Raw genomic sequence first — 22,863 nt, forward strand, 5'->3', positions numbered from 1 at the left:
GCTGTGATGGCCACGGTACAAATGGACAGTGATGGTGTGTCCAAAGGCATTAGGAGACACCAATTAAGAAAGTTAAAACAAAAAATTCATGAAAAAACAATAAAGTTAATGTGAATGAGACTTGTTTGGTAAATGGTTGCACCTTTTTCTGTCTTTAAAGCTTTTATTGTGGCTTCATGTGTGTCCTCCTTGTTAGTTAATTTTCTACCAATTAACTCTTTCATTTCTAATTTGCAGATGCTGCTGAAGTGACAGACGACTTTCACCCTGAACAAAAGAAAGAGGTAGGATAGTGTATTTATCTTTTTTGGATCTTAAATTTGACAGTTGAGTTGTGTACATGCATGACTGAGTAGTTAGATAAGAATCAAAATAATAATGTTTAACACTAGGCCTTCCCTGAATGCTTCACCTTTAGTTTAAATATTTGTTTGTGACCACAGTGACCCCTTTGAGGACACGTTTTAACAACTTTGAAAATAGGGATGCAAAATATATTAGATTTTAAACAAGGAAAATTATCTTCCTTTAGAGGGAGCTCATCAGAAGGAAGCTACAGTCTTCATTCTTGCATTTCAATTCCTTTCCAACAGTGAGTGCGTTTACTTGGAGATGAAAATTTCTTATTTATGAAGTCTATCACAGTTATGATTCGGGGTGTAGCGGTACACCAAAGTCACAGTTTGGTACGTACCTTGTTTTTAAAGTCACGGTACGGTTCATAGTTAAGGGGGAAATGAAAAAACTGCATGTTTGTCAGCACAAACACAAGTTTAAGTGGTAAAAAAACAATTAAATAGTTAAACAGTTTTCACTGTCAGTATGAAACACAAATAAAAACACATCTAAAAAAAATATTGCTGCAATTCTCCAATTTGTCAAATCCTTCTTAAATAATTACAACTGCGGCATTAACTTTGTCATTTGTCCGTTCTGAATTCCCAGGTAGGGGTTGTTAAAATGGTGTAAGGGGCCGGGTTTGCACAGCTTGGTTTGTTTCACACCAACTAGAATATCTGAAACTGGGCAACAGACTAGATGTTTGAAAACTGAATAAGACTCAATTCTACGTAGTTTGCCTGTTTGAAAAAGAGAGGTCACCAGAAAAAAGAAAACTCAACTTCCTTAGCTTCACCTGGATGGTGCCTTTTTAAACGTGTGCGCATGTTCATAATAAATCTGGAGTTCAAAGTTATCCCAAACCTGGAATATGAATGACAGGGGTGTCTGCAAGCTCCGGTTTCATGTTGTCGTTCAGCACGAAGTTTGTTCTCTAGTCACTAGCCATCCACACAGCCCTTGTGGGTTTGCAGGGAGCCCTGTGCCGCGGCTCTGCCTTCCTGTTGCTGCCTCCTCTCCTACTCTCACCAAAAAGTCTGTTTTTGGTGAGAGTGGCCCTGGTTTCCTTTGTATCCAATACCATTTGCTGCATGTTGTACCTTCTATCTTCTCTTTCCTTTCTGTTTCTCCAGTGTCCTATAGGGGTGTGGCGAGATCTCATCTCATGAGATCCTGCGATTTAAAAAAATGTGTCCATATTTCTCGTTGAGTTGAAAAGTTGTCTCGCAATATATATATATATATATATATATATATATATATATATATATATATATATATATATATATATATATATATATATATATATTTATTAGTGGATAAACAGCAACAGAGTGAAAGATAAGACACAAACACTTTGTGCTCAATGCTCACATAGTGTTTGTCTTATCTGGGGTAGGTCTCATCACACCGCTAGTGTCCTATCTAAGCAAGCATAAATAAATTCACAGTTTTAAGCTTAGTTGTCTGTGCAGGCTCAAAGTCGTCACTTTCATCGCCTCCAGAAACTCAGGACACATCACGATATGTGTGAGAAACGCTACCAGAAGGCCCACACAGAGAGGTTAAATGACGAGAGGGAGAGGACTTTGCTTTTACATGGTAGACTGAATACAACGGTCAGTTTTACCACACATTTTTATAATGTTCATAAGAATGACAGTATAGAGAAGTGTTTCCTGGCATTTGGTGCTTTTACCGGTCTCATTAGTAAAAACATCAGTAGTTAATATATGTAGCATCTATAAGTATTATTATATAGACTTTGTTTGCAAATATTCTAATATTTAAAGGGCCCTCTCGGGCCCTCTATATAATAATATAGAGGGCCCGAGTTAGAATCAAACCAGTTATAGACTAACTTTTTACCAGCTCCTAATGGCACCTACAATCATGATGAAGACTGATGTACTTGTTATTGTAAATCCACAGGCAATAACCAATATTTAAGTTACTACATAGGCTTACATTTACTGTATTTTTTTCTGCACTATAGGGCGCACTGGATTATGAGGCACACTGTCAATGAATGGTCTATTTTTTTATCATTTTTATATATTTACACACATATTTATATATATATATATATATATATATATACATACATACCGGGCTATATGGCGCATGAAGCGAAACAAAACAGTCAGATAAGTTAGTCAGTTAAACTTTATCAAACGCGTTCACAATAACTCCCAACCTTGTTCAGTTATAACATGTAAAATACAACACAATAAACTCACTTTTTCAGTTTATTCCAGTTTGGCGATAACGGCATCCATTACTGCCTGACGCTCCTGGCTACAGTAGCCATAAAGCTGCAAGTGGTGCGGCTTTGTAGTTTTAAGTCGTACTAAAACATGTTTTACTTGGCGCCGTGAGCGCCATGTACCACACAAAATTGCTTAGAGGTCAGTAAGCACAACCAGAATGACTCCATAAGTTGCATCAGTTATGAGGGCGTACTCACACTGTCCTGGCCGGGGCCAAAACCGTTTTTTCAGCTAAAGCCTAGTACCTTTAAGCAATGTGAGTGCACCCGTTCCGCGCATAACTGCTGCCAGCGGGCCGTCCACGCTTGAAAGAGGTGGGCTTTAGCGGAGCCGTTTGCACATGTACGAGCACGAGCGTGCGCACGTGTGCGAGCACGAGCGTGCGCACGTGTGCGAGCACGAGCCCTACGGCAGTAGCGTTATGTCCGCCTGTTCGGACATGTAAGTAGAAGGACGGACCATGCGCGGACATTTAACAACAACAACAATGGCGGTGAAAGGTTCACGTTGGTGTGATGCGGAGGTGGAGTGTTTACTGCAGATTTGGTCGGATGAAAAGATTCAAAAACAGTCGACAAGACGCACAAAAACTCTGAGGTCTGTGGAAAGATTTGTAAACAAAGCCACACACACGCGATCAATGCGTGTGACGTGTTACGGCGTGATGATGTATGGACAGCAAGAAGCATTGGCCGGCCCTGGCAGTGTGAGTACAAACGGGGCTGGGGCGTGGGGGGAGAGGGGGGGGGACAAGTACCCTAAAGCCCGGGTCGCGGTGCGGAAGGACAGTGTGAGTACGCTCTAAGGCGCACTGTCATTTTTTTGAGAAAAGTAAAGACTTTTAAGTGCGCCTCTTATAGTGCAAAAAATACGGTACACATTACTCTTTGTCAGGCTTCACATAGGTTGGAAGCTCTTATACTGATCTTGATTTTCTGATGTTATTTTTCAGAAAGAACAGGAGTGTTCCAGTGACAGTGACGATACTTTTATCCTGGTGCTCCTCCCAGTTGATGTTTACAAGGACACAAGTGTACCTGAACTCAGACGAACAGACAGTGTAACTGTAAGTCTCTTTGCAAAACGTCACATAGTTGGCACTGCTCAGTAAAAATAATGGATCAGTTTGGTGCTCAACATAGACGAGACTTTCAATGCACGAATCAATATAAACTGTGATCAGATGCAAAAGTATATTTGGCGACATGGCGTGTATATTGTACTGTAAAAGATTTACTGCATAAAAAAGTTAATCACTTGATAACAGAAACACTGATTTAGACTAATGATAATAAAATATGTTTCACTTTGAATTTGTATGAGCAGTAAAAACATGTGAAGTGTGCATTGGTTAAGCCTACTGTCTAGCAACTACCAAAAACCACCAGGAACCCCTCTAAGGGTCTGCTCACACTGTCCTTTCGCACCGCGACCCGGACTTTAGGGTACTTGTCCCCCCTCCCTCTCCCCCCCACGCCCCAGCCCCGTTTGTATTCACACTGCCTGGGCCTCGGCCAATGCTTCTTGCTGTCCATACATCATCACGCCGTAACACGTCACACGCATTGATCGCGTGTGTGGCTTTGTTTACAAATCTTTCCACAGACCTCAGAGTTTTTGTGCGTCTTGTCGACTGTTTTTGAATCTTTTCATCGACCAAATCTGCAGTAAACACTCCACCTCCGCACCACACCAATGTGAACCTTTCACCACCATTGTTGTTGTTGTTAAATGTCCGCGCATGGTCCCTCCTTCTATTTACATGTCCGAACAGGCGGACATAACGCTACTGCCGTAGGGCTCGTGCTCGTACACGTGCACACGCTCGTGCTCGTACATGTGCAAACGGCTCCGCTAAAGCCCACCTCTTTCAAGCGGGCCGTGGACGGTCCGCTGGCCGCAGTTGAGCGCGGAGCGGGTGCACTCACACTGCTTAAAGGTACTAGGCTTTAGCTGAAAAACCGGTTTTGGCCGCGGCCAAAAGGACAGTGTGATCACGCCCTCAGACACAGTAGCACGCACAGCATGGCAAAGGCATGCACAGTGCGAATGATTCACTTAGACAAGCACTCAAATTTTTTAATTTATTCTTGATCCTTTTGTTTGGTCATGACATTTCTGATGTTAAAATGTTATGGATTTAACAAAATACCCGAAATGTAACTTTTCTCGGTTCTCTTTTAAGCTAAGCGGACAAATGCTTGGACACCAACCAGATGACCCTTTTGCCGAGTTCCGCAAAGAAATTGTTCCTCCATCTCAGTCTGAAAGAGACAGCGACTCAGAGACAGAAGTCAAACGGCACAAGAGAAAGAAGAGAAAGGTAGAGAAAGCAAGTTCCAGTTCCTGCGGTGGACATGACCGTACTAAAGTCAGGACTCAAAAGAATAAAGTCAGTGGACACACAGATGACTCTAGTACTGAGTTCAGTGAAGAGGAGTTTGCTCCTCCATCTCAGTCTGAAAGAGACAGCGACTCAGAGACAAAAGTCAAACGGCACAAGAGAAAGAAGAGAAAGGTAGAGAAAGCAAGTTCCAGTTCCTGCGGTGGACATGACCGTACTACAGTCAGGACTCAAAAGAATAAAGTCAGTGGACACACAGATGACTCTAGTACTGAGTTCAGTGAAGGGGAGTTTGTTCCTCCATCTCAGTCTGAAAGAGACAGCGACTCAGAGACAAAAGTCAAACGGCACAAGAGAAAGAAGAGAAAGGTAGAGAAAGCAAGTTCCAGTTCCTGCGGTGGACATGACCGTACTACAGTCAGGACTCAAAAGAATAAAGTCAGTGGACACACAGATGACTCTAGTACTGAGTTCAGTGAAGGGGAGTTTGCTCCTCCATCTCAGTCTGAAAGAGACAGCGACTCAGAGACAAAAGTCAAACGGCACAAGAGAAAGAAGAGAAAGGTAGAGAAAGCAAGTTCCAGTTCCTGCGGTGGACATGACCGTAATACAGTCAGGACGCAAAAGAATAAAGTCGGACACACAGATGAAACTAGTACTGAGTTCAGCAAAGAAATTGTTCCTCCATCTCAGTCTGAAAGAGACAGCGACTCAGAGACAAAAGTCAAACGGCACAAGAGAAAGAAGAGAAAGGTAGAGAAAGCAAGTTCCAGTTCTCAATCTGCAAATGACGTGGAAGTCATGATGCTGAAGAAGAAAGCTGATGCTGTAAAAGCCAATGATTACATGCACTCTGCAAACTGGGAGGCCTACCTCAAGAGGAGGTCACTATGGAGGGACATGCAGGGAATCCACCTAAACAAGAAAGTCAAAGGAGTCCAGGCCCTGGAACGAGGACAGCTGTCTAAATTTAAAGGAAGGAATCTTGATGAGATCAACATTAATCCAAAAGGTAAATGAGGCCTCTGTAAATTACTCAACACACACAATTAACCTTTCGCAGAGATTTTTGGGGATTGTATGAACTGCTAAAATTCTAATACTACCAGTAGTTTGAACCAATGTATTAATACAACCAGCAGATGATGTATGATTACCAGCTCCTAATGGCACCTACAATCATGATGAAGACTGACGTACTTGTTATTGTAAATCCACAGGCAATAACCAATATTTAAGTTACTACATAGGCTTACATTTACTGTATTTTTTTCTGCACTATAGGGTGCGCTGGATTATGAGGCACACTGTCAATGAATGGTCTATTTTTTTATCATATATATATATATATATGTACACCGGATTATAAGGTGGAGAGTTTCATGTAATGCTGTTCTCTTTAATTGGTCTATGTGTCACTTAATAGCTTGCCGATATTGTTGATGTTTTTTTTACAGAGACAATCGCTGAGGACAGTGATTCATCAGACACTGGAGAGGAGGCTGACATGACTGTCAAGGATGCTGCACCTTCTTCACCTTCATCAGGTATGTGGGTGATTATCGTTGGGTGAAAGACTGAATATTCAGTTCAGGACATTTGTTTATTTTGCAATGTGGGCCAAGTTTCATGCTTTTAGCTCATTCAGCTCATGACAATTTGAGCAGCAACATAAGACGACAAATAATAAACCGCCACAGAGTCATTGGGGTTATACCTCTTCTGGTTTTGAACTCCCATTTAGATACTGTATGCATGTTAATAATTATGTTTTAACCTCAGCAATCATTAGTAAAGAAGCTTGTTTGGAGCAGTGTGTAAGAGTGTTGCTTTGCTGAAGAAATCCCCTAAAGTTCAAGAAAACAATGATCCACATTCAGCCAAAGGTAATAATATGTGTAGTGCAGGGCTGCCCAATCATGCTCCTGGAGGGCCACTGTCCTGCATGTTTTAGGTTTCCGCCTGCTCTAACACACCTGAGTCTAAAAATTTACAAACCTATGACAAGCTTCAGCTGCTTGATAACATCATTAGATTCAGGTGTGTTGGAGCAGAGAAACCTAAAACATGATTAGATACAAAATGAAAGCATTATGGGAATATATATATTTTTTAACTCTGAAAGAGATCCCACACTTTCTAGTGCCAATGCCTTTTTTATTTTCATGTCTTTTACTTTCATTTAAAGTTTCGTTAAAATACCATGGCAAAGTTTATTATGTTGGCACCAAGAGAAAGAAGAGACTAATTTGGTTGATACATTGCAATATATAGAAAGTCCCTGTCAGTTTTGATCATGTGTTCTAACAGGCATGTCGGATGAGATGATGCCGCTGGTCTGGGAGGTCTCTGGCCAAATACACACAACAAAAGGTAAACTTTTTCTTGTATCTTATGAACGGGCAAGCAAAGTTTAGGTCTGCAACATTCTGAATCGTTCAGTTTCACACCAGTGAGACAAGCAACAACTCTCTGTACTTCTGCTCTAATCCCGACATTTCAGACTTTTTTTGGAGCTGGATATCATCACCTACAATGTTCAAAACAGTTTTTTCACGTTTCGAATCATTGGTTTGAATTGTTCTTAATAGAACAGGGGAATGGAAGCTTAAGACCTAGGGGCTTTTCCCACGTGGTAAAAACATCCAATCTTAGTGATCCGGTCACAAGTGGACAGCTCTCAGTCTCTATGTTCTCACCTGCAGGATAAAGCCTCTCCACCAGTGTCATAAGTGAGTAACAGAGCTCTTTTATTGTGAAGAACTTATAGGAAATAAACGTGTTTATCCATTTCAATATCAGCGGCTGATGTTACAAAGAAATAACAGGAATATCTGTAACAACATTCAAGAAGCTTTATTAATCCCGCGGAAAATTGTTGTGCACCAGTTTCAACACAAAGATGAAAGGATCAGAGTAACAATAAGCATAAACATGAATCAAATCAAAAGAAAGCTAACATAAAATAATCAAGCAATAACTAAATGTGACTGTGCAACAGACACTGTGGTTAAACACAGGTTTATTCAATATATAACAACATGCAGCGTGCAGTTTAGCAGCAGATTAAATAAAATAAGTACAAACTAAATAAGTCTTAAGGGGTGATAAGTGATAACAGTGTTAAAGTGTAGCAGCATTTCCTACAGAACTAAGTTGCATTGATGATATAAAGTGACATTTGCTCAGGACTCTGCGTCTCCACTGTTCCTTACCTGACCGGGGGGAGATGAATTAAAGAGTTTGATGAAGAAAATACTTGCTGTGCAGTTTAGACAGCCTCCTCCTCTCAGACACCGCCACCAAAGAGTCCAGTTTTACCCCCAGGACGGAGCCAGCCTTCCTGATGATCTCACCGATCCTCTTGGTGTCTGCTACCCTCAGCCTGCTGCCCCAGCACACAACAGCAAAGAAGATGGCACTGGCTACCACCGACTAATAGAACATCCTCAGCACGATGTTACAAACATTGAATGACCGGAGCCTCCTCAGGAAATAGAGACGACTCTGGCCCTTCTTGTAAACAGCCTCAGTTTTCTTGGAAAAGTCCAGTTTGTTGTCCAGGTTTACTCCAAGGTATTTGTAATCCTGGACAACATCCACAGTCACGCCGTTGATGGAGATGGGTGTGGGGGCAGATTTACTCCTGCGCAAATCAAATCGAAGAACAGTTCCCTGTGGAGCTCCAGTGCTGCTGACCACAGTGTCAGACACTCCGTCCTGCAGTCTGACGTACTGTGGTCGACCCATCAAGTAATCTGTAATCCAGGAAACCAGGGGAGGGTCCACCTGCATCTCCGTCAGCTTACGTCCCAGCAGAGCAGGCCGGATGGTGTTGAACGCACTGGAGAAATCCATGAACAAGAATCTCACAGTGGTTCCCGGTTTGTCCAGGCGGTAGGCACGGTGGAGCAGGAAGAGATGATGGCGTCCTCCAGACCTAGTCCTGACTGGTAGGCAAACTGTAGCGGGTCCAGTGATGAGCTGACCAAGGGCAGAAGAAGTGACAGGACCAGCCTCTCCAGGGACTTAATCAGGTGCGAGGTCAGCGCCACCGGTCTGTAGTCTTCGGAGGTGCTGGGACGCACCTTCTTTGGTACTGGTACCAGGCAGGATGTCTACCACAGCACAGGGACCTTCTCAAGACTCAGGCTGAGGTTGAAGATGTACTGCAGGACTCCACTCAGCTGGGCCGCACATGCTTTGAGGACCCTCGGGCTGACACCGTCGGGACCTGCTGCCTTGCCTGGGCGGAGTTTGCACAGCTCCTTCCTCACCTGCTCTGCAGTGAAGGGCTGTCTTGAAAGGGAGTGGGGGGGGGGGGCTGTCCGCAGGGCTGGAGGTTTGGGAGAGAGGGTCCCTTTCATCAAATCTGTTGAACAGATTCAGCTAGCATATTCAGTCCACCTCCTACTGTCTGGCTACCAGATGGTTTGTAGCCAGTGATGCTCCTCATGCCGCTCCACACGTCCTTTAAGTTGTTCTGCTGGAGTTTGTGCTCCAGCTTCCTCCTGTAGGTGTCTTTGCCCTGTTGGATCCTCTCCTTCAGCTCCCTCTGGACCTGCCTCATCTGCTCTCTGTCCCCTTCTCTGAAGGCCCTCTTCTTCTCATTCAGCAGGACCTTGATGTCTCTGGTGACCCACGGCTTATTATTTGGGAAACAGCGTACAGTCACTGTAGGAACAACGCTGTCCACACAGAAATGAATGTACCCTGTTATGCAGTCCGTGAGATCATCCAGGTCCTCTCCATGTGAATCACAGAGCAAATCCCAGTCTGTTAGTTCAAAGCAGCCCTGTAAAGCTTCATCAGGGCTGTGACCATCTCCTCACAGTCCTGGTGGTCACAGGAAGGAGGTTGTGGTCTGATCTTCCAAGAGGAGGAAGGGCAGTGGAGCTGTAAGCCTCCTTAACATTAGCATACAGCAGGTCCAGTGTCTTGTTTTCCCTGGTGGGACAGTCCACAAACTGCTTGAAAGTGGGCAGTGTTGCAGCCAGAGTTATGTGGTTCAAGTCTCCAGATATTGCAATGAATGTGTCTGGGTGACGTGTCTAAAGATGACGGTGTGGATGACGTCACTCGCTAGCGCCGCAGTCGCAGTTGGAGTAATGTAAACAACCAGGACAATCACGTGTGAAAACTCCCTCGGCAGATAATATGGCCGCAGACTCACGGCAAGCAGCTCAATGTCCGGCTACACACACGCTCCTTTACAGTAACGTGTCCAGGATGACACCACTTGTTGTTAATAAGAATAGCAAGTCCCCCACCTTTCCTCTTGCCACTCTCACGGTGACTCCTGTCCGCCCGAACAGTCTGAAAGCCGTCCACAGTTACGTTCGAGTCCGGGATGTCCTCGTGGAGCCACGTCTCCGTGAAACACAGCACACTGCTTACACGATACCTCCACTGAGTCTTCACCAGGCCCGCCAGCTCGTCCATCTCATTAGCCAGCGAGCTTACGTTCCCCATGGTGATGGAAGGGAGAGATGGTTTATATCTCCTCTTCTTATCCCGGTGTTTACATCCAGCCTTACATCCCCTGTACTTTCTCCTCAGTTCTGTGGGGATTTCAGGCCTCTCCCGCATTAGCGCCATTGGTGTTAGCGACAACAGCTGTTCACCTGTGTGTGTGTAAACAATGGACCCCCCGCTGAAGACGTGGTCGGCAAAAATAGTCCCAAGAATGAGACACACGGACAAAAACATGGAAGAAAGTTCACAAACATAGTTGGCTAAGGTTAGCACCAGCACTTAAAAGAAAAAAGCGTTAAAATACTCAGCTACAGGCTAAAATGTTGTATGGTTTTTGGCATCCTGAGTGTTTTTCCTTGAAGTTAGAGCTGTCCACTCTGCTGTGTTTGGATCACTCAGATCGGATGTTGCTGCTAAATGGAAACTGGGTCATAGATGTTCAAGGTGGTTGCTTATTACAAGTACTGCTATTAAATCTGAAAACTGATACTAGTCTACCACCCATATTTCATTTTAGTATAACAAATACTTGTGCTAGTGCTTCTACAAGTTGTTCCACTAGAACTTTTATTATTGTTTGCACTTATTCTGTGTTGAGGTGTCATGTCTTACCACATGAAAACTTTGTTACTCCTTTTTGAAGACTATTAAGTTACTGTCACTTTTTCTTCAGGGTCATCGCAAACCAAGAGACGAAAGTGGGCCAAAAAAGAAATCCATGCTGTAGAGAAAACACTCATGGACAACATCAATTCTGCAAAGGTTCCTGGGAAAGCCCAATGTTTGAAATGCATTGAGACGTCACCAAAAGACCTTAGAGACAGGAGTTGGGAGGCAGTAAAATTTTATGTCAAAAACCGTATAGATGCGTCTAAGCGTAAAAGGTAAGCGTTGACTGATTTGTGCTGAGTTGTGCAGTCAGATAGCAGATGGTTCAACAGTATCTGCAGTGGAGAAGCTCAAACCTGTATTTTAGTGTGATCTTTGTTTTGTGTGTATGGACTCATCATGCTGCTGCAGAGGTTAGCTGTTATTTCCAGCAGCAGTAGTGGTTCAAAAATATGTTTAGTGGTTCTGCATCTACTTCATTGGTTTGCATCTACTTCATTGGTTTTGCATCTACTTCATTGGTTTTGCATCTACTTCATTGGTTTACATCTACTTCTGTGGTTTGCATCTACTTCATTGGTTTTGCATCTACTTCATTGGTTTTGCATCCACTTCATTGGTTTGTATCTACTTCTGTAGTTTTGCATCTACTTCAGTAGGTTTGCATCTACTTCATTGGTTTACATCTACTTCTGTGGTTTGCATCTACTTCATTGGTTTTGCATCTACTTCATTGGTTTTGCATCCACTTCATTGGTTTGTATCTACTTCTGTAGTTTTGCATCTACTTCAGTGGTTTGCATCTACTTCAGTGGTTTGCATCTACTTCAGTGGTTTGTATCTACTTCTGTAGTTTTGCATCTACTTCAGTGATTTGCATCTACTTCAGTGGTTTGCATCTACTTCAGTGGTTTGCATCTACTTCAGTGGTTTGCATCTACTTCAGTGGTTTGCATCTACTTCAGTGGTTTGCATCTACTTCAGTGGTTTGCATCTACTTCAGTGGTTTGCATCTACTTCAGTGGTTTGCATCTACTTCTGTAGTTTTGCATCTACTTCAGTGGTTTGTATCTACTTCTGTAGTTTTGCATCTACTTCAGTGGTTTGCATCTACTTCAGTGGTTTGCATCTACTTCAGTGGTTTTGCATCTACTTCTGTAGTTTTGCATCTACTTCAGTGGTTTGCATCTACTTCAGTGGTTTGCATCTACTTCAGTGGTTTGCATCTACTTCTGTAGTTTTGCATCTACTTCAGTGGTTTGCATCTACTTCAGTGGTTTTACATCTACCTCAGTGGTTTTACATCTACCTCAGTAGTTTTACATCTACCTCAGTAGTTTGCATCTACTCCAGTGGTTTTACATCTACCTCAGTGGTTTTACATCTACCTCAGTGGTTTTACATCTACCTCAGTAGTTTTACATCTACCTCAGTAGTTTTACATCTACCTCAGTAGTTTTACATCTACCTCAGTGGTTTGCATCTACTTCAGTGGTTTTACATCTATGTTTTGTGATTTTGCACTTGTTTTAGCTGTTTTGCGTCTATTTTTTGTAGTTTTGCATCTATTTGTAGTCATTTGCATCTATTTATTGTAATTTTTGCACTTATTTTTAGCTGTTTTGGGTCTATTTTTCTATCGTTTTGTGTTTTGATTAATTTTACTGCTATTTCACTGATGCATATGTCAAGGAAGTTAAATTCTTTCATATCCTGTGCTTTTAACATGGCCAATGTCGCACCACCTGTCTTTCTTTTAAGTTTGATGGGTTCATACCTGTTATTGTTGTTAACTGACTTATAATATGCAGAGAGTAAATGAGCATATTGACAGTTCACCACCGAGTATGTTTTTTTTAAACACATACTGTATATACATATATTATACATGAAAAATAACTCTTTTTGTAACTTAACCTCCTCAAACATTTCTGATGAGTGAGATCCAATTTGTTAGTCAATATACAGATACAAGTATTAATAGTGTCTATAGAGATGCAATAAAAAATAAGTAACAATTATATTCAAACATTCTTTCAAAAGATCTTAATTTGTTCTATAAAACTTATATTCCTTTCCAAATACAGTCTTGTAAGTGTATATAAAAATACTGTCTATGGAAAATGCGTAATAGTGTCACCTGGTGGTGGTCTTTGGTAACACACTATAGGAGCGTCCCCACCAGAATAGAAAAATCAGACAAATTTTAACTTTCTAAATTTGAGAACTTTTAATATTAAAGTAGATTTTTGGGGATAAAAAAAATCAACAAATAACTGTGGCATAAAATTTTGCCTTTATTCCATTACAAAATTTGCGTCCCCATGGGCAGCCTCCCAGGCAGGAGGTTTTTCACGTCCCCACGAGGTAATAAAAACACGTGTGTGTGTGTGTGTGTGTGTGTGTGTGTGTGTGTGTGTGCGTCCGTCCGTCCGTCCGTCCGTCCAGGGCTATATATACTGTATATATATACTGTGTATATATGTATACATAAAATCTACCGGCCAAGTAAATTCTTTACCGGCCAAATAATAAAATACCTCTTTTTGTTGTATATACATCTGTCTCAGTACTTTTCATTGAGATAACAGTGTTATATAGCAATACATGCTTAGAAAAAAGACCAACGTTTTATGTAGAAATACATTTTAATATTATGAGTTGAATTTCAAAACATTGCAAATTGAAAACTTTAAGAGTGCAAAACTTAAAGTAAACGCTGCAGTGCAGTGTTCCTCGTCGTTTGAACAGTTCTGAGTTTTTAAAAAACAAAGGTAATTGTCATTTTACCTCTTCCTTATGGATGAAAAGACATTTAACGAGGAGATCCCAATTGTTTACACGTTTGACCGTTGTTTTGTTTCAACAGAGCGTTTGGACCCAGAAATCTTATTTTGAAAGGGTGTTACGTCAGACAGCCGAATGACCATTGTCCATGTTTGTTTCAGACGCCTTCACACAGCAGCTATTGGTGAATAACGAGGGGGTTCCCCCTGAGCTCCAGGACCAGCAGCGGGACCATCTCCAGGACCAGAACCAGGACCAGGACCTGGACGTGGCTGACATCATCCAGTTCACCTACAGTTCAAGGAGTGCAGCGAGGCCCAATGAGGATGCCCAGATAAAACCAGGTCCAGGTGTGGACCAGGAGGTCCACCTGCTGTCTTCAGAGACCGAAGACAGCGACGACTACAGCAGAGACTGGACTGACAGCAGGTCTGCGTCCACACACTTAAAACCAGGAGGAGCGATTAAGGGCCGCCACACTAAAGCTCGCCTACAGGGGGCGGAGCCGGGCTGCAGTCTGAAGCTCCACCCACAGACTCACCGGTCCACGGAGAGGAGGAAGAGGAAGCTGGAGAACCAGACCAGGTTCAGGACTGGAACCGGGACCAGCAACAGCACCAAGACAGGGATCTGCACCAGGACCAGGACTGGGATTAGCACCAGGAACAGGATCAGCCCCAGCGCCAATACTGGGATCAAGACTTGGACCAGGACTAGGACCAGCACCAGCCCTGGGACCAGCAACAGAGAGGAGGAGGGTGGGACGATGTCCCTGCAGCAGTGGAAGAAGAAGAAGCTGCTTAAGTTTTCGCGGCAGAAGAAGAAAAAGTTTGAATAAGAAAAATCCAAAACATTATTTTTTTAAACATCAGAAGCTTTTTCTTCTGAGGTGAACTTGTTTCCACGGTAACGCCTGATGGTCTACCGTTTGTTTGTTCAACGTTTCTAATAAAAACTTCAGTTCTGTAAGCATCAAAACTGCCCTCATTCTTATTAATATTATCATTAATAACATGAGTAGAACAAAGCTGAAACAAAGAAAAATCCACAGTGCAGTTTGTTCTGAGTAATTCATTCTCTGCATGAATCACATCCATAATAATAATGATAATGATATGTTTATTTTGAGTTTGTCTCTTAACAGCTTCACTTTGTTCTTTTTCTCATATTTACACTTACACAATCTATATCTCTATGTATATATATATATATAGGTATATGGTATCTGTCTATATATATAATATACAATTAAAGTACAAATTTGCTGATACTGTGATGCTGAATGCAGTATTTTCCTTGTATGTGAGTTTTCTGCTGTAGTTTTAGTACTTTAACTTCTTCCATGAGAAAACACCACAAACACATTCATTACAGTCACAGTTTAATTTGGCGTACAGTACAGATTTATCATAATCTCGTGCTTGTTGGTGCTTTAATTATCTCCCGAATATATCAAATGACCATTTTGGGTCAAAATAAATGTTTGTTTATGTTTCTCTTTAAATGTGGGAGTTCACAAGAATACAAAGATTGTTAGATGGAGTTTGGTCCACATGTTTAGAGTTTACAGCGGCGTTTTCACGACAAACAAAAAGAGTGAGAATAAAAAACATTTAAAAATGTAATAAACAAGAAACAAACGTTACAGGGTTTGGGTAAGGTGGACTGTAAGATTAGATTGATTGTATTCCTAATGTCTTCTTTATCCATTTTGATGCTAAGAAAAGGAAAGAGGACATCCTTACCATACAACTAACTTGTCTGACTAGAAGAAACTTTAACTTTCAAATTGTATGCCACCATTCTTGCAAAAAAGAATGGAACTTGTTCCGCCTTGCTCATAGACGAGGACCAAACAGGATTCATAAAGAATAGACAGACGCAGGACAACATCAGAAGAGCCTTACATACCATCGAACAGATTAACAAAAACCAAATTAGTGCCATTATTCTCAGTTTAGACGCTGAAAAAGCTTTTGAATCAGTGGAATGGAATTTCTGTATTTGTTTATGAAGAGATTTCACTTTAGTAAGGACTTAATGCACTGTATCCAGGCCCTTTACACCTCCCCCACTGCCAGAATGACAGTTAACGGCAGTCTGTCTGATTCTATAACTTCATAACGTGGTTGCAGCTTTACAACCTATTTCATTTATTCATTGAACCTTTAATTCAATTCAATTCAATTTTATTTATAGTGTCGAATCATAACAAAAGTTATCTCAGGACACTTTACAGAGTAGGTAAAGACCACACTCAATGACTTATTTATGATTTACATAGACCCAACAATTCCTCTGTAGAGTACGGTGGCAACGAAAACCTTCCCTTTAATAGGCAGGAATGTCAGACAGACCCAGCTCTGTGGAGGACGGTCATCTGTCTTGACCGGTGATCAATGATGAGTAGTGGCAATAGCAGCTACGACACAGCTACAAATTTTATAGTTTATTAAACTAGTGATAGTATATATGAGTAACAGTGATAATAGCAGCAGGAAGCGTCATGTAGGACCACGGCAGCAGGCACCACCACGATCAGCAGAGACCTGCGAGACGACAAAGCACAAACAACTCCGGGGAAGAAGTTGAATTAGTAACATGCATTGATGAGACATGAATGGTACAGACAGAGAGGAGAGAAGCTCAGAGTATCAGGTAAAGTATTATCCCCCGGCAGAGTAGGCCTATAGCAGCAGCATGAAGCAGAACAAAATCTTATCGTAAGTCCTAGCTGTAAGCTTTATAAAAAAGGAAAGTTTTAAGTTTACTCTTAAATATGGGGACAGTGTCTGCCTCCCAAATTACACTTGGGAGTTGGTTCCAGAGGAGAGGAGCTTGGTAGCTGAAGACTCTGCCTCCACTTCTACTTTTGGAGACTCTAGGAACGACGAGTAGCCCTGCATTCTCAGAGCGCAGAGATCTAGTTGGGTGATACGGTACTATGAGCTCTTTAAGAGCTTTGTACGTAAGGAGAAGGATTTTAAATTCTATTCTAGATTTTACAGGTAGCCAGTGCAGAGAAGCTAATACAGGAGAAATATGTTCTCTTCTATTTGTTTTAGTTAATACACGAGCTGCAGCATTTTGGACCAACTGGAGACTCTTAACAGACTTATTGGATCAGCCTGATAATAAGGATTTGCAATAGTCAAGCCTAGAAGTAACAAATGCATGGACTAGTTTCTCTGCATCTTTCTGAGACACAATGTTCCTAATTTTTGCAATATTACGCAGGTGAAAATATGCAGTCCTTGTCGTTAGTTTTATGTGACAATCAAAGGATATATCCTGGTCAAAAATAACACCCAGATTCCTTACTGTGGTGCTGGAGGACAACACAACATCATCCAGAGTAACAATGTCTTTAGCTAATGAGTTTCGGAGGCCTTTGGGGCCAAGTACAATGACTTCAGTTTTATCTGACTTTAAAATCAGAAAATTGCAGGTCATCCAGCTTTTTATTTCCTTAATGCACCTTTGAAGTTTATCCAACTGATCGGTTTCTTCTGGTTTGATCGACAAATGTAATTGTGTATCATCAGCATAACAATGAAAATTTATGGAGTGCTTCCTTATAATATTTCCTAAGAGAAGCATATATAAGGTGAAAAGAATCGGTCCAAGGACAGAACCCTGTGGGACTCCGTGACTAACTTTAGTGGCTGTTCTGTTTGGCTTTTCCCTGCATCCCTCTCATCAGTGTCACATTTTTTTCGATGTGAGTGGTTGAAGTAGCATGTCAATAAAGATGACAGACAATTGGTTTATCCAATCATACGCAAGGATTTTTGATAAGGCCCAGCCTCCGGAAATCACTTCCCAGTCAAGCGACCCCAAAAGGATGAGTGAAGCCAGAAGGAACCAAATTCATCTGGAGAGAGTCAGGTTATAGATGGCCAGCATATGACCTCAAATTCACACCCGCATTACTAGATCATGGGTATAGACAATGGACCTATTATGGTGTTACTGCTTTATGCAACATCATAAGATGCCCCCTCCCTCCAGGACGAGCAAAACCCCGGCTCGCATCCACAGGACCACACTGCCTGAGCCGCGGTGTCTGACTCCCGAGAAGCGCAATGGAGGCGTCAGTTCATTGAAGCCGTGGACATAGTTGAAGCAGAGCTTAGTCGAAGATTTGACCAAGCTGGAATGAAGGTGGCTGCCCAAAGAGAAACCACTCTCATTAATGCTCTAAACCAAAACCTGGCTGGACTGGAAGTTCACCTCCCCAAAACATTCAACAGATCAAGCTTACAAATGCAGCTGACCTTACTATGTGACATGACACAAGGACAACATTTTCAGATCTGTCCCAGATGTTGCTGCATTTACTTCAGCGCTGCATCCACAGACCAGGGGGCTGTTTAGGGAGGTTGAGGCCACATCCTGGACAGAGTGGATGTGCCATGTCTTGTTAGGAGCTTCATCGGGAACACACCTGAACGCAAGGCCACGTTTGGTGCCATGTAAATCAAGGTAAGACCTGATTTTATTCAGAATTTATTCCAGTCACGTTTTAGATGTGTGAAAGCCTGCTTGTGTGTGCGCACACCTTGAAAATCATGTGAGGTTACTTAAGTTTCATAACTAAAATGATCGTGAAAATATTTAACTTAAATAGATGGCATTTCTCTGAAACAATCTTTGCTTCCTTTATTTTAGTTTGGATGACAGTAGTAGCCTAATAGCTGCTGCAGCAATATCGATAGTTGCTAACAGCTGTCTTGTTTTTATTTCTTCATTTTAGATATGCAAAGTTGCTTGGCCATGGTCGGAGCTTTGGTTTTCTGGTGACCACTTGCCGTTTCTTAAAAATGTTTTTCTGCTGACCACTTCCTGTTTGTGGGACTGTTTTTCTGCTGATGTTTTCCTTAGGGCCTGACTGTAATGTCAGAGGTATTGAATTATTGAGTATAGTCATTTGATTATCTTGTGTCTTATCTTGTATGTTCAGCACCAAGGTATCTTAAAGAGCTCATAGTACTGCATCACCCAACTAGATCTCTGCGCTCTGAGAATGCAGGGCTACTCGTCGTTCCTAGAGTCTCCAAAAGTAGAAGTGGAGGCAGAGCCTTCAGCTACCAAGCTCCTCTCCTGTGGAACAAACTCCCAAATGTTATTCGGGAGGCAGACACTGTCCCCTTATTTAAAAGTAAACTTAAAACTTTCCTTTTTGATAAAGCTTACAGCTAGGGCTTACGATAAGACTTTATTCTGCTTAATTATGCTGCTATAGGCCTAGTCTGCCGGGGGATAATACTTTTCCTGATACTCTGAGCTTCTCTCCTCTCTGTCTGTACCATTCATGTCTCATCAACGCATGTTACTAATTCAGCTTCTTCCCCGGAGCTGTTTGTGCTTTGTCGTCTCGCAGGTCTCTGCTGATCGTGGTGGTGCCTGCTGCCGTGGTCCTACATGACGCTTCCTGCTGCTATTATCACTGTTACTCATATATACTATCACTAGTTTAATAAACTATAAAATTTGTAGCTGTATCGTAGCTGCTATTGCCACTACTCATCATTGATCATGTTTGCCACCATAATTATTATCATTTTCATATTCTGTCACCTTAGCTGTGCTTGTTTCTACTATTCTGTTGTATTAACTGTCTTAACATATACGTTATATTCACATGACTATAAATATTATTATAGTTACTGTTTGCTTTGCTTGCATCTCTGTAAGTGTGTCTGTCTCTCTCTGTCCATCTGTGTGTCTTTTCTCTCTTTCTCTCTCCTTTTCTTCCTCCCCAACCGGTGCAGACTGATGGCCGTCCTCTACAGAGCTGGGTCTGTCTGACGTTCCTGCCTGTTATAGGGAAGGTTTTCGTTGCCACCGTACTCTACAGAGGAATTGTTGGGTCTATGTAAATCATAAATAAGTCATTGAGTGTGGTCTTTACCTACTCTGTAAAGTGTCCTGAGATAACTTTTGTTATGATTCGACACTATAAATAAAATTGAATTGAATTGAATTGACATTGTCAGTGCGTAAAAACGATTTTTTTTTCATCTCTGTCATGTGTTGATTACTGTTTGCCTACCTACATGGACACAACATGTAATGACATTTGCATTTCTTAGTACTTATTCATGTTTTATTTGCGTGTAGCATTTGTCAGCCAGAAGCAGCCGAGTAGTGTGCGATGCGATAGGGTACAGCAGCAGAAAAAAACAGGATGACGTCACTTATTCATCATTCAGTTGGCCACCCCCCTTGGAACAGGACTAAGAGTCTACAGCAGGCATGTCCAAAGTCCGGCCCAGGGGCCAATCACGGCCCGCGGTAAGATTTCATACGGCCCGCAACTTCGGTCTAATAATATATTATTTATGGCCCGCTAGCACTATCTAACAGAATAAATAAATCACAAAACTTTAAAATGTAATTTCTCCTTTCACCACATGGTGGCAGCACCACTAATTAATGCTTCCTGGCTTTGCATCTTTGTGGCAAAACATCTTTGTGTTTCTCCGGTCATTACTGCCATGGCGACTGCAAAGAAAAAGAGGAAAGTTGTTAGAGGGGGACTGTTGCCTTGTTTACATACAGAGACACTACCAAACTAAACATGCTAACACATACAACAAACTAACAGGGAGTGACCGCGCTGAAAAAGTGAAACAACTGCTCTGGCATCACAACAGCGATTTTTCACGCGGGCCAGTGAGTCAAAGGAAAGTACCACCAAAGCAAGCTACGAAGTGGTCCTGTTAATACAGGGGTCGGGAACCTATGGCTCGCGAGCCAGGTGTGGCTCTTTTGATGATTACATCTGGCTCACAGATTTTGGCTTTTCAGATTAAACATAAAATATTATCACTTTTTTTAGTCCATCCATCGATTTTCCACTACTCATGTCCTGTTCAGGGCTGCAGTTGGCTGCAGGAGCAATAGCCCATTATTTTAATTGGATGATAATAGCCGACGTTGGCCGTTGCTGGGTAAACAGGTAAACGCCCCCTTTTGAATCAGTCTGCTCACTCATTAGCTCAAAGCTAACCCTTCGACGAAGAAGATGGCGTTTAACGGATGAAAGCCTCAACGCCTGCATGAAGCTTAACCTCACCAAGTACCAACCAGACTACAAAGCTATCAGCAAATCCATGCAGCACCAGAAGTCGCATTAATGGTGAGTGTTATCACAACATTATTTAAAATAATAAATTCAGAGGCTTATTATACTCACATGTAGTAGAAATCAGTCTTAAAATATATCATAATGCTCTCACTGAAATAAATTTCCGAATATTTTGCTTTCATGGCTCTCTGAGTCAAAAAGGTTCCCGACCCCTGTGTTAATAGCTAAACATGGAAAACCTTTCACTGAAGGTACATTTATTAAAGACTGTGTCCTGAAAATGGTGGAGAACGTTTGCCCCGAAAAGAAGGAAGAATTTATGAATGTTTGCCTGGCACGTAACACCGTGGCACGGAGAGTCGAGGACATATCATCAGATATTCAGAGACAACTGGGGGACAAGGGAATGGCTTTTGATTATTTCTCATTAGCCTGTGATGAAAGCACCGATGTATCTGACACTGCACAGCTCTTGATTTTTTTAAGAGGAGTTGATGACAACATGAACGTAACAGAGGAGCTGCTTGACCTCCAAAGCCTCAAAGGCCAAACCAGAGGAACAGATTTATTCGTTTCTGTTTGTGAAGCTGTTGATGATCTGAAACTACCATGGAGTAAAGTTTCTGGTATCATTACCGATGGTGCGCCTGCCATGGCTGGTGAGCGAAGTGGATTGTCCACGCTGATCTGCAATAAAGTCAGCGAAGAAGGAGGTAACGCTATTAAACTTCACTGTATAATTCACCAGCAGGCTCTCTGCGCCAAACGTCTCCAATTTGACCATGTTCTGAAACCTGTGTTAAAGGCTATCAATTTTATTCGCTCTAAAGCTCTACACCACCGACAGTTTCAGCAGTTCTTGCTTGACATTCAGGCTGAATATGGAGACGTAATATATCAAAACGATGTGAGGTGGCTAAGTCGGGGGTCCGCAATGCAGCGATTTTTCTCTCTCAGAGAAGAAATTGGACGTTTTTTATGTGAAAAGATGCAACCGATGGGAGAACTGTCCGATCCTGTAAGGCTGGCAGATTTGGCTTTTTTGGTTGACATAACGAACCATCTGAATGCGCTGAATGTTAATCTGCAAGGACAAGATGCAGTGGTGAGCCAGCTGTACGCTCACATCAAGGCCTTTAGAGCCAAGCTGCAACTTTTCCAAAGACAATTGTCCCAAACAGCTTTGAAAGAGGTCATGGACAGTTTCCCACAGGACAACATCGGTGCGCAAATGATGAGTTATGCAACAGCTATCGCATCTCTTTCTATGGAATTTATCAGACGCTTTCGGCATTTTGCTACTATTGAAAAGGACATGTTGATTTTCTCTTCTCCCTTCTCCGTGGACCCTGACGATGCTCCTTCACAGCTGCAGCTGGAGCTCATTGAGCTGCAGTGTGATGATGAGCAGCGCGGTAAACACCAGCAGCGTACTCTTGTTGACTTTTACAGGCAGCTGGATAAAGGCAGGTTTCCAGAAATGCGAACATTTGCTAAGAAAATGCTGAGCTTTTTTGGCTCCACATATCTGTGTGAGCAAACATTCTCTGTCATGAACTTAAACAATTTCAACGAGTTCCCTCAAACCAGACCTGGCCTCCTTACTGAAATCCAGATCTCAGTATCACCCTTCTCATTAGTGACAGCAAGTAAGTGTCTGAAATCTGAAATTGAATGTTTTAAATCTGTCACTATTAACAGTGAAAAGCCAAAAGCATACTTGTGCACTTGGACTTATGCCACTTTTTTTTTTATTTTATTAAACATCTTGAATAAGATTTGGTTATAACTGTTGATGTTGTGTACCTGTAGATGTGTACTCTCTGAAAGATCTTGTAAAAGACAAGAGCAAAAAGAAGTTGTTTTTAACTTTAATGATAACAGACAACTTTGCATTACATATAACTCTTGTTTAAAATGGTCATGAAGCAAAGATATTTATCAAA

General features: G+C 41.9%; 2 protein-coding genes across 2 annotated transcripts in view; one reads left to right on the forward strand and one right to left on the reverse strand.

Moving 5' to 3' along the window:
- The window catches only part of LOC310946795 (uncharacterized protein), a gene marked incomplete at its 5' end in the record, with an annotated part of 28,648 nt that extends 12,539 nt beyond the window's left edge, over positions 1-16,109 (forward strand). Inside the window, one exon of the mRNA XM_083913347.1 lies at positions 13,986-16,109. Coding sequence (XP_083769473.1) covers positions 13,986-14,662 — 677 coding nt within the window. The 3' untranslated portion in view covers positions 14,663-16,109. The remainder of the gene's footprint in view (positions 1-13,985) is intronic.
- Positions 16,110-19,830: 3,721 nt separating this feature from the next.
- The window catches only part of LOC310947158 (kinase suppressor of Ras 1-like), a 70,986-nt gene continuing 67,953 nt past the window's right edge, over positions 19,831-22,863 (reverse strand). Inside the window, exon 22 of the transcript XR_014593207.1 lies at positions 19,831-20,331. The gene's annotated coding sequence lies outside the window, so the exon portion shown is untranslated. The remainder of the gene's footprint in view (positions 20,332-22,863) is intronic.

This window comes from Echiichthys vipera (assembly GCF_963691815.1).
Source record: "Echiichthys vipera genome assembly, chromosome: 5".
In the NCBI taxonomy this organism is placed as follows: Eukaryota; Metazoa; Chordata; class Actinopteri; order Perciformes; family Trachinidae; genus Echiichthys; species Echiichthys vipera.